Here is a 24,414-nt window from a genome sequence, read left to right on the forward strand (position 1 = left end):
TGGATCAGATTTTGTTTTCCTCCATTAAAGTGGTAAGCCATGACTCCAATGCTGGATGAGGTGTAATTTAATAGGATGTATTCCATGCAGACTCTAGATGGCGCTCTTCACTTGAACTGTTTTCACCTGATTTATTGCTTATGGCACCAAGTCAAATACTGACTGATGTGGCTTTCCAATCCGCTTGACTCATGTTCTTCAAATCCATGAAATGAAAGAGATCTCAATCATAAACTCTGCTGAGCTGAGTCCAACTGCAGATTATCATAAGGGACAGTCATAGTCTTGGTTGGCTACTAATCAAAAAATCATTATCCTCAACATCAAAAACACTGGAATGTGTCTGAATCTCAATAAAACCACTTCACTGACTTTTCTTTTAAAAAGCAGTTTAATGCACACAGCTTCTGTCCCCTCACAATGGAGAAAGTAAACCAATAGCAGATTCTAAATTGATTAAATAGGTTTGTTACTTATCCAGAAATGAAGAGTAACCTGGGCATTTTGCATTGGTTAAATATTTAACAGTTTAAATGGGGGAACGGTTGAAATGCAAGACCTGTACAAGAGGCCCCCTTGTAGTGAAAGATCCAGATCACTATCACGGAAATGGGACCCTTTTTTTAGTTCCGGATGGCGGCACATCAGTCTCACAAAGAGAGGTGTTAATTTGTTTCAATGGGGAGGAGAGGAGAAGGAAAGAGAGGGAGGGATAAAACCCATTGGCAAATTACCAAGAGGCACAGGTGTCGGCCTAACAACAGGCTGCACCAATGCACAGCACACTATGGTCTGTGAGCAGGACATGAGACGATGAAAACAAACCAAGTGACAGAAAAACACGCAGAAAGAAGGTCTGTTTGTCTCTGATTGTGTCGCACATTGTGGATTCATGCAGTGAACCGAGATCCGTTCAACGTTCTTGTGGATATTAAGACCGGATTTAAGATACTTTGTGACCTTCAATTCTGTTAAATCTATCCTAACCTCAGATAAAGCTGAATGTGACTGCAAACATGCCTCATCCAAATAAGTCTGTGGTCTGAAAGAAAAGAAATGTCTCATGCTTAAATTACCTGATGTATCACACAGATCAATCTATTGCATAAACTAAATTCCTTCTTAAACTTTTGATCCCATGCAATGTGATCTATGTTCTGTACAAAAATAACATTTAGTATCGTGCCTAACGTGTTGAATATATGACAAAAATAAACATCGTGCCTAACGTGTTGAATATATGACAAAAATAAACAATAACTCATTGTAAAAAGGTGTTTATTGCACACATATGACTTATAAGTTCACATTCCAACTTATGGTGTCCAAACGGTGACACCCTTACAGATGTCACAGTTTATATCTTTATAATCTAATCCATTATTTGTGAGGTCCTGGGACGGGGATGTCGTATGTGTACAGATTGTAAAGCCCACTGAGGCACATTCGTAATTTGTGATGTTGGACTATATAAAATAAACTGAATTGAATAAATTACAGATCTTTTTAGAAATGGGTTAGACCTCTGTAAATAAAAGAAGAAACGTCAACTGTGAGCTTTGTACACAATAAGGCAGACACGCACACTGACACACCACACGCACACACACACACGCGCACACGCACACACGCACACAAACAAACACAGGCACACAAACAAACACACGCACACACACGCACACATCCTGTTTCAAACAAAACATTTTTCTCAGATATAGATGTGTGTATTTAATGTCTGTGATGGCTGAACTTTTTAAATGCCCAACGGTATTTAAGTATTCTAGTTGTACTGCTGCTGTTGTTGGACTGCAGTGTCCATCAAACGCTTAGCGAGCCGCGTCGTGCTTTTATTTTGAAAGGACGTACCGGAACCTCTATTGTTTCTGTGGCTGCTTCCATCAGGCTAGAAGCCCAACAACGTGGAGAAGAGGATGTGGGCATGCTGACATCGGCAAGCCAGAGGTTTGACTGGAAGACGACCGCAGTCCGCCTGACGAACACAGGACAGCGGCCATCGCGACCTCCGAGACATGTAACTAGTTCCGAAGGTAACGTAAACTCTTGACACGCTCACGGTAACCTCACACTTTAGAGAGTAACGTGCTGTTGTAACGTCAGCGGTCGAGTCGGTTGTGTTCAAAGTGTTTGTTTGTTGTCGGTGTCAGTAACTTGACTTCCGCGGTAGTTCACCGGTAATTAAGTCAGTCGGTGCTGAGAGTTCACAACGAATTAACTACGTACTAGCGGTAAAAAAAACAACATTATTATTTGGCTTTAGCTCATGACAGCTTGTGTTGTTGTTGTTGTCGCAGATGGCCCTGTGAAAAGTTGAGATGTCATTCTTCTTCCGAGCTATGAGCCCAAGTGTGCTCCTCACATTGTCTTTATTGTGGCGTGGGGACCTGTTGCTGAACGACAGTTGTTTAGACTACAGCTCTCCTCGTGACAGGGTCTCTTCTCCTCCTCCTCACACCTGTTTTTTCTTTCTTTTCATGAACCCGAAAACATGATCTTCTTTAGGTAAAAGTTCGATCCCGAGGCCACAGAGAGCTGACGTTTCATTCACTATGTGTAAGACCTCGAGTTTTACTTTGGCTTTTTAAGAGCTTTTGTTGTTTTTGTCATCCCATCTGCTAAAGTGAAGAGAAGATAAAAGGGCATTTGTCAAAGCTCTCTGTTTTATAGCACAGTTCAAGTCTGTTTGGATTTATTTGGAAGTGTGTCAGAGACATTGGGATAAAACAAACCTCTATCCAGCTTTTAAATTAAGCCCATCATCCCTCATCTCAGCTCCTTTCAAACACATTGCTGTCAGTATTGTGTACAATTAATGTAAACAACAAAGAGATGTTTGTCTTGTGGGGAGTAGTCAGTGATCCTGTGTTACGACACTTCTACAAACTCCAGCTGAACCAGTTAGTAGGAAGTGTAGCTTTTCTATTCAGCTGCTGTGTGACCTGTTCCACTGGATATTTGTCGCTCTCTTGATTGCGGGGGAGGAAATGAGCCGTGCCTCTGACAGCGTGATGTCCATTCCACAATAACTAAGGAGAGCGCTGCGTTCTCTCTCATGTGCCACGAAAGTTAACCTGACATATTAATCAAGCGCCTCCAGCATCACGCCTGGTTCGTTTCATCTGAATAACTGTGCCATCCACAGTTGATCTTTTTCATCACTCTCTCATTTGAAAGTCCTCTTCGCGTGACGGGGCGAAACATGCATCACAGATTGCAGCTTGCAAGGCTAAATGCAAATCTTATTTTTTTTGTTTATTTACTGAGCTAAAAGAAGTGGAGCAGGATTTCGGCTGAATTGTAGGCCTCTCCCCCGACGGCTCGTGCCAAACGGCTTCCCAGTAAGGCTATCGGATTCAGAGAGAGTGGAAGGTGTGATGGATCGCCAACAAAAGGAGGTTTTGTCCTCCGGCGTCTCCATTTTGTTAACTCAGGAGGATTCCCGAGTCCTCTGGCCAGGGCCCAGGCTGGAGTGAAAGGGCTGTGCTACCACTCGAAGGACCCGCGGTGCGAGTTGATTCTGGACCATAGATCTGGACGTTCACACGGCACTTTGCATGCACACCTTTATCTGAGTGTTTTCTCTGCAGCGGCCTAAAGCCTCACTGATCTCCGAATGAATCTTTAGTTTGCAGAGTTAGGAAATCATTGTGCTCTGGTGTGAGGAGGATAACGCACAGTTGGTGTGTCTGTGTGTCAGTGTGTGTGTGTGTCAGTGTGGCTGTGTGTTTGTGCGTTTGTGTCAGTGTGTTTGTGTGTCTGTCTGTTGGTGTGTATGTGTGGAAGTGTGTCTCTGTGTTGGTGTGTATGTGTGTCTGTATGTGTGTGTTTGTGTGTAAGTTTGTCTGTGTTGGTGTGTATGTGTGTCTGTATGTGTGTGTGTCTGTATGTGTGTGTATGTGTGTATGTGTGTCTCTGTGTTGGTGTGTCTGTATGTGTGTGTTTGTGTGTATGTGTGTCTCTGTGTTGGTGTGTCTGTATGTGTGTGTTTGTGTGTAAGTGTGTCTGTGTTGGTGTGTATGTGTGTCTGTATGTGTGTGTGTCTGTATGTGTTTGTGTGTAAGTGTCTCTGTGTTGGTGTGTGTGTTTGTGTGTAAGTGTGTCTCTGTGTTGGTGTGTTTGTGTGTCTGTATGTGTGTGTTTGTGTGTAAGTGTGTCTCTGTGTTGGTGTGTATGTGTGTCTGTATGTGTGTGTTTATGTGTGTGTTTGTGTGTAAGTGTGTCTCTGTGTTGGTGTGTCTGTATGTGTGTGTTTGTGTGTATGTGTGTAAGTGTGTCTCTGTGTTGGTGTGTCTGTATGTGTGTGTTTGTGTGTATGTGTGTAAGTGTGTCTCTGTTGGTGTGTATGTGTGTCTGTAAGTGTGTCTCTGTGTTGGTGTGTATGTGTGTCTGTGTTGGTGTGTATGTGTGTCTGTATGTGTGTGTTTGTGTGTATGTGTGTCTCTGTGTTGGTCTGTATGTGTGTGTTTGTGTGCATGTGTGTAAGTGTTGTGTATGTGTGTTGGTGTGTATGTGTGTCTGTATGTGTGTGTTTGTGTGTATGTGTGTAAGTGTGTCTCTGTATGTGTGTGTCTCTGTGTCTGTGTGTTTGTGTGCCGGTGTGTGCTTCGATATTGCTGCTAAGCCTGTGGCACTGGCTGGCAGCCTGATCCAATATTAATGCAACACAATTATGTGATTACAGCCAGTTGAGTGTAGGGATGGGTATCGTTTGGGTTTTTTCCGATACCGGTGCTAAACCGGTACTTTTAAAACGATACCGGTGCCTAAACGGTGCCTGAACCGATACTTTTTTTTTTTTAAACGCACAATGAGGACATTAAAAACCTCTTCGGCCATATTCCCTGTAGAAGCCGTTATCATGGAGCACTGACAAACAACGGATATCAGACTGTTAACATACACAATATATGTTCTCCATTATATGTGATATGTATTGTCATGTGCAGACTTTATAGGGTTAATCCTGTCACTGTTTTGATGGGCAAAGAGAACAACCAATCAGAGGTACTGAAGATGACACGTGACAAATAAAGTTTTGCTTTTGACAGCGAGAGTTCCACTGAAACAAAGTGACGCCCCACGGTCTTTATTCCTCCGTCATTATATTCCCGGTAACACCGGGTATACAGCCGGGACCACTGCACATCAACACATCTGCTAGCAGACTGCTACGCTCAAGCATGGTTATAATGGTTAATTTATTATTTCTTGGGCTACTTTTATGAATGCAAGACTTGCAATCAACGATACGGTACTAATCTGAGTTAAGGCTGCTTGTCATAATCGGTCTCCACGTGTTCAGGGGGACCGGTGACGGTCTCCCCATCGCGCCCAGCCTGATGCTGGTGTGCTCCACACGGGTTCACTAGTCACACACGGCGCAGCCTCCGCTGTCAGAGTTAAATATGAGAGGCTCGTAACCTGCTGACAGGGCGGAGTCACCAGAGAAGTTCACAACAATAGTTTTTTTCAATTTCAATCGGCTCAGGCACCGGAAAGAAGCACCGAAATGTGCGTTTCGGTCCGGGTAATACCGGTTGTATTGGAACCGGTACCATATTGGCACCGGGTTTCGGTACCCAACCCTAGTTGAGTGTCAACATGGCTAAGTGGTGTGTTTTTTATCCCAACCCTGTTTTGAACCATGGCGTAGCTGCTAAACTGATCTGTCAGACACACGTCCACGTCTACACACACTGGCTAATCCTATAATTCAGCCAACAGGGATCCATTCCCAGATATTCCACTTAGATTATTGATTTACTACTTTTGTTTTAACTCAATGGAATGTAAATCTTGAAATGAGGAGCCCTTCAAAATGACTGATTATTAATCGTATTGTACACAAAAGGCTTGACGTTTCATTATTGTCACTCTGGTTTGGAAGTATGCCATAAGAGCTGGGAATGCTGTATCACAGATTGTTGTGTGAACTCTATCAAAATGTGATTTATTAAGCCACCATTATTTGACACATTTTTTGTAACCTTTTACGGTTTTCCTGGTAATGCTGCTGATGACAGAATGTGCAGCAGCACAGTTTGAGAAAAACACCTCCTTATTTACAATTACTGTAATGCAGTGTGACTAAAACTGCACCGCTGTAATAAAGTTTATCAAGTGAACTCGTCTCTCATTTGAATGCATTGCATCCTCAATTCATTCGGCTAATTACAGCATAAGTTAGCCTCTTCCACCTCGATGGGCATCTTAATGCAGCCCGGAGCATGCCATTATATTTATGATGGTGTTGATTGCTCCGGGTCTGCTTTACAGGAGCTGTGTCCTCGGGGCACTTACACATTTAGAGTGCGTAAGTGTTTAGGTGAGTAACTTCACTTTATTGCGAATGGGTCTGTCCTAAACGTCTTTCTAATGGAAAGAGTTTTGATGACAGAGTTCAGTCTTGTAAATCTCCTCCTGTCAGTGGTCGTAACTTTGCGGCATTTTTCCATACATTTCGTAAAATAACCGTAACGATCGTGTGTCTGATTGAATTCTTTGTCTCTTCCTGTTCTCCAGAGCCCCATGAAGCTCAGCCAGTCACGGTGCCTCCCGAGACTTTCTCTCATGAGGGGGCGTTGCTCTCGAAAGCTTGGTGGGCTGGCCAAGGCTGGCTTCCTGCTCTGTGTGGTATGGCTGGGCTACCTTCTGTTAGCGCGCTCCTCGTTCCCCACCTCTTCCTCTCCGGAGGAGAAAGCTGAGGACCTCAACGTTCAGGCGAGACAGCTCTCCATAGAGGAGACCGGGGCGCAAGGGCAGCTGGCAAGGCCCGTCTACGTGAAGCCATCACCGGACCACAACGCTCCGGGGGAGATGGGTCGGGCCACGCGCCTCAACCTCAGCCCTGCCGAGAAGAAACAGGAACTGGACAGTGTGGAGAGCTACGCTATCAATATCTATATCAGTGATAAGGTTTCCCTCCATCGGCACATCCAGGACAACAGGATGAGCGAGTGAGTAGAGCGAAAAGGCGCCGAAACCAAGTTCACTGAAATTGTTTTTGAGTAAATCACAAGTTCTTCTTTTATCACTTGGCATTTCCTTTGATATTCTACCGTGTATGCGTCTCTGGCCTTGAAGGCTGCATGGAGCCGATATGATTCTGTGTCAGGGATATGTTCCTCAATGGAGATTAAATTGAGCTCTTTACTGGGATCAGTTTTCCACTGGCAGTTAGAAACAAGGATGAAAGCTCTCGGGATGCATTGCAGGGCTTATTGAAGCTGCTGTAACCGGCTCCCTGCCTCGATGGATTTGTTTCCATCTAGGATTGTTGTCCACAGCTATTCTCAACTCAGCCTCTGTGATGATGACACACAAAGAATGATGTCAAGTTTTATTAATAGTTTCTCCTTCTGCCTTTACCTTACTGGCTCCCATCCTAATGTAACCCAGATGTAGACAGAACCATCATACATGTAAAAGTCATATCATTGTTTTATTTGACTGGAGTGTCCAAGTTAAGTATATATTCTCTGGAGCAGTCCTATTGTCACGCCAACGTCACAGGTAGCGAGGTGCAGGAGCTCATGCGCAGAGAAACAAGCCGGATCGAAACTTCAATAACAAAAAGGTGCTCTTTAATGGGGCAAAAAACAGGTTACAACAAAAAACACAACAAAGTCCAAAAAGGGACAAGCAGAGAATCAGGGTTCATTCAGGGCAGGCAGGGTCGAAACAGGCAGGATCAGGTAAACTCACGAAACACAGGACGACGGAAAAAAGACAACAATCCAGCAAAAGACAAGGGAAAGAGTGGCCCAATATATAGGGGGGAAGACAGGTGTACGACATGGAAACAGGTGTACGACATGAGACATTAACGAGACAAGAGTCATTAACGAGACAAGAGTGGCTGAGGGCAGGTGCAGGGAATGACACAATCAAGGAGACACAGAGAAGACACGACACACAGAACAGAACCTTACACCTATGATAACATCAACGAATACATTTTCTACATAAGTGCCATGTCTTCTATATTGGAATAAAAAAATTGCCTCGGTGAAACAGGAAGAAACTGCTTTCCCGGCGAGATGTCAGCATATCCAAAGGTAGTCTGAAAAGATGCTTTAATCTTCTTTCTGGGCTGAGGAAACTGCAAGGAAGGGTGAAAGTCAAACACTGTGCGACAGCAAAGATAACTAGAGATATCTTTACCTCCAGCATAATCACATTTTGTGGAGATTTTAAGACCGATTCACTGCACCGTCGGCAGTGTTATGACAGGTATGATGGGTACTTGCTCGGGCAGAGTGACAGTTTTGACAAGTGCACATTTGATAGGACAGGGTAAGGAATGAGTTAGCGGGGAGGAAGTGGTGTGCAGTGCTGGTGTCATGGAGCTCATGTGCCTCGCTGCTCTCAGCATGATGGAGGAGCATGACTCGAGACACGCTGTCTGCACGGACATATTCTATTCCCTATCAAACAGACTAGTTGTGCTTAAGTACTGTGAGGAATAACGTGCTTTGTAACTATAAACATGTAGCTGAGGTGTGAATGATCAGCATATAACTACCAATTAGTAACGATGGGCTTTTATACGTAAAGATCTTTCACGCGCATCCGTTAACGGCTGCTGAATCCTTCAAGCTGTCCCTAAAGAGCTGCTGTTTCTGTTTGGCTTCATGCCGAGCAACCACGTAAGCAAATGTGTAACGCTTGGCTCATTTATTTTGAGGCGGTGTGTGTGTGCATACACTCGTGGCAGTACTGTACCTCCTCCGTAATGAGAAGAGTTTGTTGACAGTTTATTGGATTAGTTGCGACTAATGCCTGGACACATTAGCTCTAATCCAACAGTGTCGTAGTCGTGGGTTTCTTTTTAAGCTTCTGGCTACGAAAGCCTGGGACAGTGGTGACACTCTGTGTTATTTGCAGCGTTTGCATAATAATAAAGTTCACTAACGAGAACGCCCCCCCCCCCCCCCCCCAAGTTATTAGTTGACAGTTTTTCACTCTGATTCCCATATCGTCGCCTCTCTCTTTGCTCTTTCTGTCTCTTGTTTGCTCAAGTTTCTGTGGTCTCCCCCAGAGCACTGCTGTGGTATGTTGCTCACTGGTGTGATACCCTCCCCACCCCCATCCATATTTCTGAGCTTCTTTATTGTTTTAATGACTGCCATCTGGATTAAGAGAGATAGCTCCCTCTGCCTCAATACTTGCTGAAGCGGCTCTGGCCATATGCAACAATACTTTATTGCTTGTATGAGTACCTATAGGATGCTGCCATGGTGGATTTATTCATAAATTCGTACCATACATGTTTGCTGTTGCTAAAGTCAACTCTGTCTCTTCCCCCACCCACCTCACACACACACACACACAAATATACCTCAGGTGCCGAAATAAGAAGTTTGAATATCGGCATTTACCCACAACCTCTGTGATCATCGCCTTCTACAACGAGGCCTGGTCCACCCTGCTGAGGACGGTTCACAGTGTGCTGGAGAGCACGCCTGCCATCCTGCTGAAAGAGATCATCCTCATTGACGACTACAGTGATCGAGGTCTGACACCCCACAACGATAAATGTTTTTCTTTTGTTCTGTCTGTAAAAAATAAAACTGGCGTAGAAATTACTCTATTAAGCTCAGTAAAAAGAAGACTGACAGAATAAGCAGAAAAAACAAACCTCAGTTGTGCTTTCTTCACATTGACAATGTAAAAGAGACCGAGTCAAGCGGGACTCTGCTATGTATAGAAAAAAGATGCTATCTAAGGAGCGGTTAATAGATAATGCCTCTGGATATAATCTTTAAGCCATGACACAAATGCCTTCAGAAACTCATCTGGACACGTTCCTGTTAACGATGATACAAGGTGTAGTGTTATTTCATGCTATTTTAAGATATATCCAGGCCATTTTCCTTTAATTGAAAGGCACGAAGGCAAAACGAGAAGTATTGCATATCATTCTTGAGTCTAGATAGAAATAGTATTTCGGTGGTTTGAATAGGTTCAACTCAAAGGTCTACTGACGAGCTTTTCTGAGCGTTGGTCTCAGAAACTGGATAAAGGAGTCGCTTTATGTCCCTCTGTCTGTCTTCATGGATTTAGTATTTGGTCCCAGCTCGTCTAGTCGGTGTGTATCGGAGACATCACACCACAAAGATCACGTCAGTGTGCCCTGAGCTGCCATGACATCATTTCCTCTCCTCTCACTGCCCTGACCGAGTGGAATGCTAGACATGCCGGTCCCTGAGCAGAACGCCTACGACAGACAGACAGACAGACACACAGACACACAGACACACACACACAGACACACAGACAGACACACACACACAGACACACAGACAGACAGACACCAACTGGAGGACTGACTGAATTTGATTGAACAGGGTGAACTCCATTACACCATAAAGGGTGTGTTAATGCCACTTAATGCCAAATTGGCAAATGTTTTAATGCAATAAATGAAACAATTGTACTGAAGATAAATGTCTAATTAAGAAGGACTCTCTTGCGTTTCTCCAGAGAGAGAGATAATGATCACGCCATTCTGCATCCTTTAACCCTGTTTATGGTGGCCATAACAAGACTCTCCGGTAAAAAATAAGTAGTAGGACAGGGAAATATGATATATATATATACTACAAATTATGATTGTGTGTGTTTGTTGAAAATAAACAGGCTACCTGAAATCCCAACTCGCTGACTACATCAGTAATCTGGATCGCGTGCGGCTCATCCGCACCAACAGGAGGGAGGGTCTGGTCCGGGCTCGTCTCATTGGGGCCACCTCTGCGACCGGAGATGTTCTGACGTTTCTGGATTGCCACTGTGAGTGTATCCCTGGTTGGATTGAGCCTCTGCTGGAAAGGTGGGTTCCCCAGATTAGATGAATGGGAGCGTTCTGGAAATCATGAACGCTAATCAAAAACCAAATACCTAACCAGATGTGTGTATATTTTCTCCCTGTTTTCTATGTTATTGGCGATGCGGTATGGTTAGGATTGGTGAGAATGCCAGTACCATTGTGTGCCCTGTGATCGACACCATTGACTGGAACACCTTTGAGTATTACATGCAAACGGATGAGCCGATGATCGGAGGGTTTGACTGGAGACTCACCTTCCAGTGGCACCCAGTCCCCGAAGTGGAACGCGAGAGGCGCAAGTCTCGCATTGACCCCATCAGGTGACAACGTGATACCTCATAGATCGGATCTCATGGAGATCATTTCATGAGTTTATTTGGCATGTACACCTTTCACTGCTAAGTTGCCACTGTACGTGTTATAATACTTTCTACATTTCCACTTACATTGAAGTTAGTTGATTTCAACAAGCCCACACAGAAAACACGCTATCCGACTTTAAGTGTGGTCAGGGTGATGAATAACTCAGGTGTACTTAACCCTTGTGTTGCCTTCGGGTCAATTTGACCCGATTCAATGTTTCACCCTCCTGTCGCCTTCGGGTCAATATGACCCGATTCAATGTTTAACCCTCCTGTTACCTTTATATTTACCTTCGCATTGAAAATGCCGGAAGGTTATGTTTTGATCGCCGTGTATTTATTTATTTATTTATTTATTTGTATGCGTGTTATTCGCAAAACTCAAAAAGTATTGAACCGAATCGCATGCAATTTGGTGGGATGATTGTTTATTATCCGGGGACCAGTTGATTAGATTTTGGGATCGATCGGGTCAAAGGTCAAGGTCAAAGGTCATGAACAGGTCAAATCTTCTTGAATCACATGGAATTTGGTGGGATGATTGGTTATTATCCGGGGACCATTTGATTAGATTTTGGGATCAATCGGGTCAAAGGTCAAGGTCATGGAAAGGTCCACATCTTTTTTTTTACCATAGCACGATACATTTGTGTCCAATTGGCATGCAACTAATGCCAAAATGTTCATAATTCAATGCCCAATCTTGTGATATGCGAAGGTATGCGCTCTACCGAGTGCCCGTTCTAGTTACTAACATATTTTACCCTTGAGGTCAATATGACCCCAGCTATTAAAATCTCCAGAAAATTATTAGAATTAATATTGTTTTCCAAGTTTAAGTGTGAGGTACTTTATGTTTGTTTGTTGACTCCCGAAAGAACACCGACATTAAACATTGAATCGGGTCAAATTGACCCGAAGGCGACAGGAGGGTTAAATATTGAATCGGGTTAAAATGACCCGAAGGCAACACAAGGGTTAAAGGCTTCTTTTTATGAAGAAGGTGGTTCCCGCCTTCTTACGCTGGTGTACTAGGCAGTTGAGTAACTAAGTTAGCTTTGGATAAAGAACAAAAAAAGACAAAATCATTTCTGTGGACCGGAAGGGAGGATTGAAAATGACCATAATTCCGTCACCTTATTTCGACTGTTTCCACCAGGTCTCCGACAATGGCAGGTGGTTTGTTTGCGGTGAGCAAGGCCTACTTTGAGCATCTGGGCACATATGACATGGGCATGGAGGTGTGGGGAGGAGAAAACCTGGAGCTCTCCTTCAGGGTGAGTTCCGTTCTCCCTCAGTGAGAACCACAGAGTCACCACTTTACGGTTGCGATGCCACTTAGCAATATGACTGCTTTAAAAGGAAATGTGTGGGAAGGGTCAGTCAAACATCAATGAGGAGGTTGAGTGGCATTTCAGAATCAGGATCTCTTTTTCCATCGGGTATTGCCCCTGATCTATTGAACAGGTGACAGTCGGCGGGTAGTAGGAGTGAGAGACCACACTCAGCCGTCAGACCCTGATATCGGCTGACACCTTGTTGTGACGTTGGTGTCGATTTTCATTTGTTTGAGTCAATCAAATTGTCCCAGATTCCAGGTGTGTGAGAGTTAGCAGCTGGAGCCAAATGTAGGCAATGTAAATTGTGTGTGCATGATTTATCGTGTGTGTGTGGTTTCAGCGTGAAGACGGATGGGCTGTTCCCCTGAGTGATGTGTTATGCATGTGGAAATAAAAAATCCTCTGGCTGGGACTTTTTTCCTTACATAATTTATGTTTTGTGAATTGGTTTTCAACCCTAAGTGCAAAATAAAAAAAGAATAAGGCAGGGGAAAAGGTCCAGTGAATTAAGATGAAAGGGACTGTCATGTAATGGCTGTTTGGCTATGGATGTATAATAATGATTCAGCTTTGTTTAATTGGAAGGTAGCTCATAGCTTCAGGTGTCAAGAAATATCATGGCAACAATCTTTTATTTATTTTTTTCCTTTTTATTTTCCATGGTGGAAGATCAAGTAATTATACAATGCAAATGTAAAGCATAAATCCAAGCTCAAGAATACAGAGTGGGGTTGAAGGTAAAAAGCTTTGTTTGGCATTCAGAGAGGATTTCTAGCATTGCATCACAACAATCGTGCAAAAATAGTTCTAGTCCTAATTCCTATTTTACCAGCTGTGTACTTTGTCGGCCATTCAAGTTTGAGTTTCCTGCCAATAAACTAGCAGGTAATTCAAACTTGGATGACGACAAAGTACACAGCGGTCCACTTAAGTGCCAAAGATCACTAGTTATCAGTTCATATCACACATGGAGTACAATAGACCACGTCCTACTTGGTCAATGATCTGTGTCACTGCGGCTTCTCTCTGTGTACTTTATTGCATGTGGAAAAAGGCGTACAATAAATGCTGGTATCTATAATAGTTATTGTCTTCCATTACTCTACTTATTGATATTGTATTATCAAAATAAACTTAATTAAAGGGTTTGATAAGCCTGCTCAGATGGATTATTTCACCACATAATATATGATTTGATTTCCATGAAGGATATTGGATGTTGAATTTAAAAAGGTTTGATAGGTCGAACCCCACACTCCCACACAATAAGTTAGATATGGAAGTATGAGTGAGCAATAGATTATGTACAACGCCTTAGAAGTTAGTAAGGCTTTGTACATAATCTATTGCTCACTCATACTTCCATATCTAACTTATTGTGTGGAAGTGTGGGGTTCGACCTATAAAACCTTTATAAATTCAACAGTTGTTACAAAAACGTGCGATACGTATCATGAATAATGTCGGCTACTATGACCACACAAACCCTTTATTTTACAGATCACGTGTTATGAAATTTAATGATTTGGTTTATTATAAAATAATGCAGACAATGTACAGAGCTAAAGCAAAGTCACTGCCAGACTGTGTACAAAGTTTATTTTCAATACATGAGTGTAAATATGATTTGAGAGATGTTTGTAAGTTCACGGTACAAAAGGCTAAAAAAGGGATAAAAGAAGATGTATTTCTGTTGTCAGAGTCCAATTATGGAATAATGTTGAAATGGATGTAAGACTGGTGAACTCCTTTTTGGTTTTCAAGGGAATTATTTATAAAACAATTCTTGAGTTATAAATGTAATTAAAAACGTATTAATATGGAAGATGTATGTGGTATATTTAAATATATTTTGTTTATTGTTGTTTTGTTGTTGTTTTATTTTCTTCTTTATTTTATATTAATTTTCTGATTTATTTTGATTTCAATTTAGGATAGGAATTTATAAGCATTTTTTTGCTTCCACCTATACCTTTTCAGTCTTTCTCTTTTGTATATTATATAGGATAATATTGAATTGTATTTGATTGACTGAATAAAATACACAAACAAAATACACAAACAAACAAACAATATGATGTTAAAGGAATAAAAAAAATGAGCTCATCATTACATGCCATGTGTTTTAACCCCCCCCCCTCCCCCCAGGTGTGGCAGTGCGGGGGCAGCCTGGAGATCCACCCTTGCTCTCACGTGGGCCATGTGTTCCCCAAAAAGGCCCCTTATGCACGGCCCAACTTCCTCCAGAATACCGTCCGAGCTGCGGAGGTTTGGATGGACTCTTATAAACAGCACTTCTACAACAGGAATCCGCCGGCCAAAAGGGTAGGAGAGTTATGAATGAAAGGAACGCGTTAATAAACAGTGTGTCGAGCTCGACGTGCTGTTGTGAAGAACGTAAGAAGCAGACCTAAAAATACTCTGAATCATATGATGACACATCCATGGTCGTGGCGCTGAGCTCTGACTTGTTGGAGGCTTGCTTTGCGATGCCACGCTCCACCTCGCAGCACCGCGTTGCAGCATCTTTGTGATTGATGACCCAAAAGCATCTAAACCTTAACTTGTGTAAACATGACTTCGACAAATGCACCAGAAGTACAAACACATGTTTCATCACAAGCAATGTCATCCCTGGTCCCTGAATTTCTTCCCCCAAGGATTGCAAGATATTTATTTCTCAAACGTGTTTGTCTCGCGTAAGAAAATATGCGCCGTGTTTTGCCAGAAGTGAGTTGCAAAGAGTAAATATTTTTCAATCCTTGGGGGGGAAAAAAATCAATGCAAATATACCTGAAAGTGGCAATGCCCAATTTAGGTAGAGAAGGAAGAGAAGGATAAGAAGAAAGGGACCAGGGATGACATTGCTTGTGGTGTGGTGATGTGGCCCTGACAGCATGCAGGACTATTTCTATGTTTACCATTTCACTGTAATTATTTTTGATTCAGAGCATTTCCAGCATTGATTACTGTAATTCTACTTTTCTTCTGTGAGTAGATGTACTGTACCGGAAAACAATCTGAGTGTTTCGAGTAGTGCATCAGTGTGTCGCTGTGTTGAAAGTGTCATTTAATGGTGCATGTGTGCATTTTGGAGCAAAAATGTATCCATTTTGATAAAGGATGGTTGAGGGTCTTATTTGGATTGTGGGTAAAGTTTTGAAACAATGAGCCGAATCATGTAAGTGTGTCATATGGACTTCCTAACCGTATGTCGGATTTCGATGTTTTATATATGATTCACCTGTCTGTGTCAACCAAGGATGAAACGCTGTCCGTGTGCCTCTCAGGTGCTGAGCAATGGGCACCATCAAACATTAATGTATCTCAGTTCCACCGGTCTGAAGAAAATTCCATAATTGATGTCCGTGATGTTTGATCAGACCATGTGTTTCCTGGTCCGGGACGGATTACACACAGCACTGCCAGACCAGATCACCAGCTGTCGGTATATTAGTATGTGAACAGACTGCAGAGCCACAGACTATTATAGAGTTTGGGAAAAGTACTCGATGTACTCGATGTAAAAGCACCGCTCGTGTTTTTAGAGATGTTCAAACTTCACTGTGTCCTCCAGATGTATCCTAGATGAGGTTCTTAGTTACTATACCTGCTTGTTTTCACAAGAACACCCAGCATTATTTTTTTCAATAATTCTATGAATATTTGTATTCAGGATTTGGAGATTTTTATTGATTTAATTCTGGGGAATATGTTTTCACAAAGGATACAAATCCCGTGATTTCCTCCATTGTTTCTCCAAGCAACATTTTCTGTGTATTCTGATCTTGAAATGAAACGTTAGCAGCTGAGATCGTGTTTCCGTAGTTTCATTCCACCCTCGGGCAACACAGAGGTGTACGCTGTTAAAGTGCACCTCAGCCAACACAGCTATTTGATAACGCTTTGTCTGGTGTCGACATATCCAGGATGTCTATATTTACTTTTCTGGTGTGACTGTTTAGTTGAGTATAAGTGGGCTTCACATCTCTCAGCAAATGTGCAGTGGTTGTTTTAATAAATCAAATTAAAGGGCAGAGATTAAATGATGTTGTCTCTGCCCTTTAATACCATTTGGCATTGTTTCATGCCTGTGAAAGATGACTTATTCATTGTGTGCTTCCTCTCCAGGAGACCTACGGGGATATCTCAGAGCGCCTGCTGCTGAGGGAGAGGCTGCACTGCAACAGCTTTGACTGGTATCTGAAGAATATCTACCCGGAACTGCATGTTCCCGAGGACAGAAAGGGCTGGCACGGGGCTGTGAGTGCCTGCTATCTGTATTCCATTATTCCTCTTGTTACATTCGAAGTGCAGCACGAGTGTTTCATTCACACCGATCGCAGAGCAGCCCGGTCACTGAAGTCCAAAAGAGAACGGCGTTGCAGTTGCATCCTGCTTTTCCCTGTTCCATTCACGGGGAGTCTGAACCTGAGCGGGAGGTTGGAGCAGACATGGGGAAATCCTCTTTAAGTGAGAAGGCTGCACTCGGACAAAAGGCTTTGAAAGCCATTTGGACCGGGCTCCAGACCATAAAACCCAGACACCTGGTGGAGTACTCCATTGCCCATTCAGAAATCTGCCATGTTGCCACTTGAAACTCAGTGAAGTGTTCAGAAACTGTGGCGTGTGTGTGTGTGTGCGTGTGCTTGTTTGTGTTTGTGTTTGAAAGTGATCATTTGGATTATTTAACTGATTCTAGCAGCTTGAGTGCTGCGGTTCGGTTCTGTCCGTGACCTCACAGTCGGACCTGCCTGTAAAGGAATACAACCAACTAGAGAAGCTGCTCACATCAATAAAACACATGATTTTAGTTTTAATTGCGCCGTGTTCTTCTCCTCCTGCCAGGTGCGAAGCTCCGGAATAAACTCGGAGTGTCTGGACTACAACTCCCCGGAGCACAATCCCACAGGTGCCCACATTTCTCTGTTTGGCTGCCACGGCCAGGGAGGCAACCAGGTGGGCGTTTCACACCTCGTTCACTTCGTATTCCTCTCTCCCTCTCAGGCACATCTTCTCTCTTGTCACAATCTCGAGGCCCAGTGGGAGATGTGTCTTGAAATGTCAACGCTCTCTTTTCACCCCTAAAAGGAGCTGCGACAGTTGATTCACAGACGAAAAGTGCTCCTTGCTAGTGTGACTTGAATTTAATCACAGGTACTTTTAAACTGAATGCCTGCCAACTCCAGTGGTGGATAGTGTAGAGCGCATATTTAAAGTTGGAGTCCGACAACAGGCAGGGCTCCTCTCAGTGAATCTCCAGCCTGCTCGATATCTCTGATTACCCTGCTGATGGGCCGCATCAGGTGTCCCCAGTCAGAAGAGCATCATGTGTGACTGAAAATCAATGTTTGGATGGCTCCCCGCTGAAACAAAAGCCTCGAAGGCCCTTCATCACCTCCCTCCTGCTCCTCATTCGCCAGCCCACACAAGAACCACGGTCCATTTAAAAGATACATGAGCCTCGTCAGCAGAATCAATGGCGCAGCCTGAGTAAATAAGTTTAAAGGCAGACACGGGCCTCTGAGCGAGTCTTTTATTTAGCACTCCCATTATGGGCCCTGGTGCACCTGAACGATGGATGAGATGTAAAGAGAAGGATGGAGACGATTGATGACTTGACCCTCCGCTTAATGGGAAGCCTGCGTGGCCAGGATGTCAGAGTGACACTGGAGAGGGGAGAGTTGTATCGACGTGTGGTGGATCGAGGGCCGAGGCCCCGTCTTCACCGATGAGACGCCTTGACACGTCATGCAACGGTGGCTTAGTGAGGACTTGATCCCACAGCAGCATGCCGGCTGCACTATTGTGCTGCTGAAAGGCTTTCCTCATCCAACAAAAGGGAGATTAAAGTAGAAAGACGGTATGGAGTAAAACAAATTAAAAGGAGGTGGAGCTTTTCAGTCGCTGCCGTTTTTGCATTTCGGTTGGCAAAGAAACGTAAGCACACGCATGCTCTATGTGCACAGCAAATAACCACACCGGTCTTTATTCTGCTCCAGTACTTTGAGTACACAACTCAAAGGGACATCCGCTTCAACTCCGTGACAGAGCTGTGTGCTGAAGTAACCGAGGGACAGACCTCCATCAATATGAGGAACTGCCTTAAAGATGGGGAGCTCATACCTCCCAGTATCACCTGGAACTTCAGAACGGTAGGGTTGTACACACACACACACACACGCACGCACACATTATTCCTAACGACTGAAGTCCACACACTGTCGTATCCTCCCTCTAACCTAAACGTTCTGCCTTCGAACCCGTCAGGACGGCACCATCTACCACCCTCACTCGGACATGTGTGTGACAGCCTACCGCACACCAGAGGGCCGCACTGACACCCAGATGAGGCGGTGCACCCCGGGGGATACAAACCAGCAGTGGAAGTTTGAGTGGTAGAAGGAGGAAGTAAGAAAGTAGCAGGGAACCCTCAAGTGACCTTCGATTACCAGAGTGCAATTACTACGGCGGTTGTCTTCCAGCGGGAATGGAGAGCAAAGGAAAGGTGGCGAAACAGTCACTTTAAGCCAATGAATCGCCCGAGTCGGAGCTTTTGAATGACTGAATACGTGCAGATTGTGGAAGAATGAACGAGAGTTGCCAGGCGATGATAATTTGGTCTTCTGAAGGAGACTGGCTGAACTAGAGACTTTTACTTTTGTGTTCCTTCATCAAAGTGCCTCTGCAACCAAAATGGAGTCAAGGGCACATGTTATGTGTCATTATTGTCTCTAACGCAACGACTTGAAAGCAGTGGGACTGATTTGACTGTCCAGCACATGAAGAAGTGCCTTTTTAAGGAGATTGAAGCGTTTTCGGGGAAAAAAAACGAGGCGCAAAATCACGCTGCACTACAAAATGTTCCTGATGTGCAATTAAGATGAATTATTACTGTAAAATCATCATGTTTGGGAAGTGAAGTGCAAAAGAACCCATTTTAATAAAAACGGGCTGCTCAAAGAAGGCGTGCCAGGAATGTATGGTCAGCAGCTACTTGCCACAACGTGCTGCATCATGTGAGCGGGAAGAGAGCGCTGCGGTCGCACTAGACTGCTTCTCAATTTCATCTCCTGTCTGTGGAGACAGTTTCATGGCCGAATGCCACCCCAACAAGACTTGAAGCATTCATTAAGTATTTGTACTAAGTGTAATTTGGCCCATCGGGCTTAGTGAGTTGACGGGAATGTTTTAATCTATTCTTCCCTGTTGTGTAAAATTGAGAATACCCACTAAACTCATTTGTCACTGTGCCTTGAAAGGTTGTCACTCTTAAAATCTACTGTTTTTTTACCGAGGTAAAATGTGCCAGAGAATGTCAAATGTATGTAGAAATGTGTTTGAATGCTAAAAACTAAAACAGCTCTGGCTTGATGCACTTGGTTTGATTCCAACACAGAACCCTTAAAGGGAGAGACATTTTTAATTCAATCATTCGAGTTGGCAGACTGTTTGTTGAGACTCCAGTGTGTAAACCGTACTTGAAGAAGCGTCCACAGAACACTTGTGGTTTGTTGAAGACCTATTGGCCTTTCCACTGGGATTCAGTGACCAAGAGATGCATTGTTGTTTAAATGTTTGTTAAATTGCAGCTGAATTTTCCGAAGACTGCTCATCGCTGACCAATGTTTGGTGTCTGGGATCCTTTAAAATTAATAAAATTAAATATTCCTTTTAGTCAATGGATACATAAGATAAACATATTTTGTGTTTTGGAAATAATGTTTGTTTTAAGGGACCAAAGTGGGACAGTGCAAACGTAAAGCACCTTTTTAAAACTACTGATAATGCAGAAGGGATGGTGATTATTTGATATGAAGAAGAGAGTGACTAAAATGGGATGGATGTTTCAATGATGATAAAAGCTATTTGGTGACAGAGAATAATTAAAAAAACTAACCACAGATGCACAGTGTCGTTCTCATTGTTTCTATCCTTTATCTGGTCTGCTGGTGCAAGCGATGCCACATGTAGCACAATAAAAGGTTAATTACCGGCTCCTTTTCATTGTCTGGATGCTTGAACCTTAACATGAAACAGATTTATCCTTTTTATAAAGACTGACATCTACTGAAAGTCTGCCACAGAATCCCAGAGCTGGTTCCACTGAGAGGGATTTCAGTGGTCAGTCATTTGGCGCCTCCTACTGGTAGAAAAGTATTTTACACTGACCATTTAAGGCAGCACATATATCTTTCATGAATGTGTAACATGATTGTAAGTTGTTTTGGATAAAAGTGTCAGCTAAATGAAATGCAATGTAAAGTAACACTGGACATAGTGATAACATTTCAGAGTTAACGCAACTCTGGTAAGAGTTATTATTATTTTGATTAACACTAGTCCGAGTGTCAAATGTAAAGTATTACACTCGGACGAGTGTTAATCAAAATGAACACTTCTCATTGTGGAATAATAACTCTTACTAGAGTTGCATTAACTCTTGAATGATACCACTAGTTCAGTTTTACTTTAACACTGTGGATAAGGGACCATATGTTCACTGGCTGAGTGTTGTAATCTACCCTTTAAGTGTTAAATTGACGATGCTAATTTTACTGTATACTATGTACTAATTTTACGGGTTGTTTATTCTGCCCTTGATTATTTAGAGGACCCATTGTTTGTTATATTTTGCCGCAGATGCACAGAATCACACTGCACAGATCTGCATTCATGCTATAACACGGTAAGTGACTTCTGTATTCTCTTGATGCTGCCGCAGCTTTCCTCGTGTGGCCTGCTGCATTAAGGTCATCTTCTCTTTCACCCGATTCCTCCAGCTCTGAGGTTTCTCCAAAATGCAATCTGGGAAACCTTTGGCTCCATCTATCTGATTGAAAGAGGATCATTCCGAACCCAAAGGTGCATAAGCAGCTCCACATTGTTTCATTTACACGGTAATTTGTTTGCAGCAAATATCTGTTGCATTTGGAATGTTTTCCATCATCTAGTCCTGAATGAAAACGCCCTCATGCATCAACATTAATAACCTTCAATCTTAACCTTCAATAATAATGTGTCTCCAACAGACACGACAGGCCCAGTCTCGTGATACACTCCGGCTGACTTGTGGCCTTCCCGTGTCTCTTATAGTTTTCACAATATGAGTACATGATCAAATTACCTTCTCCTCTTGAACGATATGGTTTTAATTATTTACTATTTAAATTTGCTCAACCAAACATTTTGTGTCGTATTTCATCTTTGATGACAAGAGTTTTGATATCAGTTTCATGAGTGACAACTGGTTGCATAATAAATATGACCACCAAGGTAGATGATTTCCAGGTTTGGGTACTGGGTTCTCCCAGGGTCAGTGAATAGGTTTCAGAGTCGTATAGAGTTGTGTCATAAATATACAAATATGTCTTATCTTATCACTCTAGGGACTGTATCAGCTTGTCCAGTAAACAACAGTTGGAATTAGTAATATGGCCCACTTATGCTCACTGCATGTTAGGAACCGAGACACGTTCAATAAACCAACTCTGTGTTTCTGATATTTGAGAAAACACTCATCGGAACATGTATGGAGGACTTAAAATGACTTAAGTATAAATAAATAAATAAATGAATGCATGAATAAATACAAGAATAAATAAATAAATGCTTAAATAAATGTATAAATGAATAAATAAATGCTTAAATAAATGTATAAATAAATAAATAAATGTATAAATAAATAAATAAATGCTTAATAATGTATAAATAAATAAATAAATAGGAATGAATAAATATAAGTTATAAATCAACAAGACATCATTAAATACATATATTTCTGCATTTCTGTATTTCTTCATTTATTTATTTCTATTTATGTGTATTTCTTCATTTATTTATGTGTGACATTTACGTGTCCGTATATTCAAATGAGCTGGGGCGGTCCGAACCTCTGTCTCAAGCATGATTGGTCACAGGAGTGTGATGCACCTGGTGTGTTGTGCTCTACTACTTCTGCCTGGCACATGACGCTGAAGTTGACTCGCTCAGCTCACCGTTAGCAGAAGTTAGCCTCGACAGCTTTTTGACTTATTCAGCCGTTTATCAATTCCAAGAACACTGAGTACAGACTCGTGTTCTTTTGGGTCGTCTTTGGAGTCTGGTTTTGGGAGTCCAGACTCGAGGACGCAGGACGGTCTTTCTGGTCTTGTGACGTCACCACATCAACTGTTTTTGCGCATGAATTTACTCTTATTCACTGTAAAATAATTTACAGTGGAGTAGAATGTGTTGCGGTGTTCACTGTTGTTTGGCGTAGGCTACGAATAAACGATAATAAATATACAACGTCTCGTAGCTTTCCTGACCCAGGGTCGCTACAATATGAAGTTATGAATCTTAACCCTCAGTCAAATTGACGTAACGTTATCTTTTAGTAAATAATAAACTCGTTGTGCTCTTTAGATCCTCAAAAACCTAATTATATCTCATGTTTAGCCGCTACGGAGACGTCAGAGCCAGCGGAGCATTTCAAAAAGTCCTGCCGAGATCAGGCTGGTCTCGGCGGCCACACATAGCGCTGAGAGCTCAGAGGTCCCGCGAGCAGGACCTCAAATCTCCGTCGCATATCCTTATTAGGCTGAATCTCGATAAACCGACCACAGATTTGATGCTTAAACAACTAACTTCTCGGCTGAAAACATCCTTAAATTACATTCCGTGACTCAACTGTAGTATTTAGAATGTACAGACAAGAATGCATAATAAACGCTGTTCGTCTACAGATCCAAGTGCTAGGGATCGATTGCTTCTGTCTTGCTCCCTGACTTGACCAATCCTGTTCAACAATGAGGTTCGGACCGCCCAGCTCATTTGAATATACGGACACGTAAATGTCACACATAAATAAATGAAGAAATACGTGTGGACACATAAATAGAGATATAAATAAATGAAGAAATACAGAAATGTAGAAATACATTTATTTAATGATGTCCTGTTGAGTTATAACTTATATATATTAATTGCTGTATTTATTTCTGTATTTATACATTTATTCTTGTATTTATTTATTTATTTATACATTTATTTAAGCATTTATTTATTTATTTATACATTTATTTAAGCATTTATTCATTTATTCTTGTATTTATTCATGCATTTATTTATTTATTTATTTATACTTAAGTCATTTTGAGTCCTCCATAAACATGATCTCAAAGTGTCTGTTTATGATTTATTATGAAGAGACACTTTGTTAACAGACACCCGCCCCCAGGTAAAAAAAGATTTACCTGCCGCTGGCAACTTTCAACTTTATCAAGTTACAAGAGCTGATGTATTTCATTTCCTGTTATACTGTTTTGCATTCAAACTAAAAGTGCGTTGCAATCCGAGGACCAAAATATAAATGACAGCTTAATTTTCTAATTCTATCTATTAATATATAACATGTATAATACGCTTCTGATGTCATAATCCATTCAACATATAAATAAATTACGTATTATTTGGCTCTAGTCTGCGTCTCCGTCACATTTGTCACGGCTGCAAAACCAGGTCATAATTTCCGCATTTTGCTTGCCGTGCAGACTTTTACTTTGAAATTCCCTAACCGGAAAGGGTCATTGCTAGCACCACTCACTTGTTATATTTTTAAAGTAGTTCAAATTCAAGTAGCCCGGGTAAAGTCTGTCTGTAAACAGTCTGGTTTTGCATAAAGTGTATATCGAGAGAGGAGGGGTTGGACACTCGTGGTGTTGAGGACAAGTTGAAATGTATCTTTGTTTCATTATCACATTAAATGTCCTCAATGAAAATGAACACACATTTTTTTTACGTCACCTGGATTTGTTCCCAGTAGGAGAACCGCAGGTTAGGCAGCTAATCCCACCGGATAACTAGTTGGTTTAATCCGAGTTCG

At 42.3% G+C, this 24,414-nt stretch overlaps 1 protein-coding gene and 1 long non-coding RNA gene across 2 annotated transcripts; one reads left to right on the forward strand and one right to left on the reverse strand.

The window, feature by feature from the left end:
• Positions 1-1,849: 1,849 nt before the first annotated feature.
• poc1bl (POC1 centriolar protein homolog B (Chlamydomonas), like) lies at positions 1,850-20,452 on the forward strand. Its single transcript, XM_056413137.1, has 11 exons — positions 1,850-2,048; positions 6,541-6,974; positions 9,364-9,533; positions 10,660-10,849; positions 10,981-11,166; positions 12,368-12,485; positions 14,697-14,873; positions 16,680-16,811; positions 17,397-17,507; positions 18,551-18,703; positions 18,819-20,452. Exons 2-11 carry the CDS (start codon positions 6,547-6,549, stop codon positions 18,948-18,950), a joined length of 1,797 nt encoding a protein of 598 aa, XP_056269112.1. The 5' UTR covers positions 1,850-2,048; positions 6,541-6,546; the 3' UTR covers positions 18,951-20,452.
• LOC130193037 (uncharacterized) lies at positions 7,580-24,392 on the reverse strand. Its single transcript, XR_008831496.1, has 2 exons — positions 24,320-24,392; positions 7,580-8,119 (listed from the first exon to the last, which is right to left on the reverse strand). It is a non-coding gene; the product is annotated as an uncharacterized LOC130193037 (long non-coding RNA).
• Positions 24,393-24,414: the final 22 nt, after the last annotated feature.

The sequence above is a fragment of the Pseudoliparis swirei genome, chromosome 1 (assembly GCF_029220125.1).
Source record: "Pseudoliparis swirei isolate HS2019 ecotype Mariana Trench chromosome 1, NWPU_hadal_v1, whole genome shotgun sequence".
Taxonomy (NCBI): Eukaryota; Metazoa; Chordata; class Actinopteri; order Perciformes; family Liparidae; genus Pseudoliparis; species Pseudoliparis swirei.

Excerpts from the sequence above, each read along its gene's own strand:
- poc1bl (XM_056413137.1), top strand. The coding sequence starts at position 6,547 with ATGAAGCTCAGCCAGTCACGGTGCCTCCCGAGACTTTCTCTCATGAGG. Across the intron at positions 10,850-10,980 it reads ATTGAGCCTCTGCTGGAAAG|GATTGGTGAGAATGCCAGTA; the intron begins GTGGGTTCCCCA and ends CGGTATGGTTAG. Across the intron at positions 11,167-12,367 it reads TCTCGCATTGACCCCATCAG|GTCTCCGACAATGGCAGGTG; the intron begins GTGACAACGTGA and ends TGTTTCCACCAG.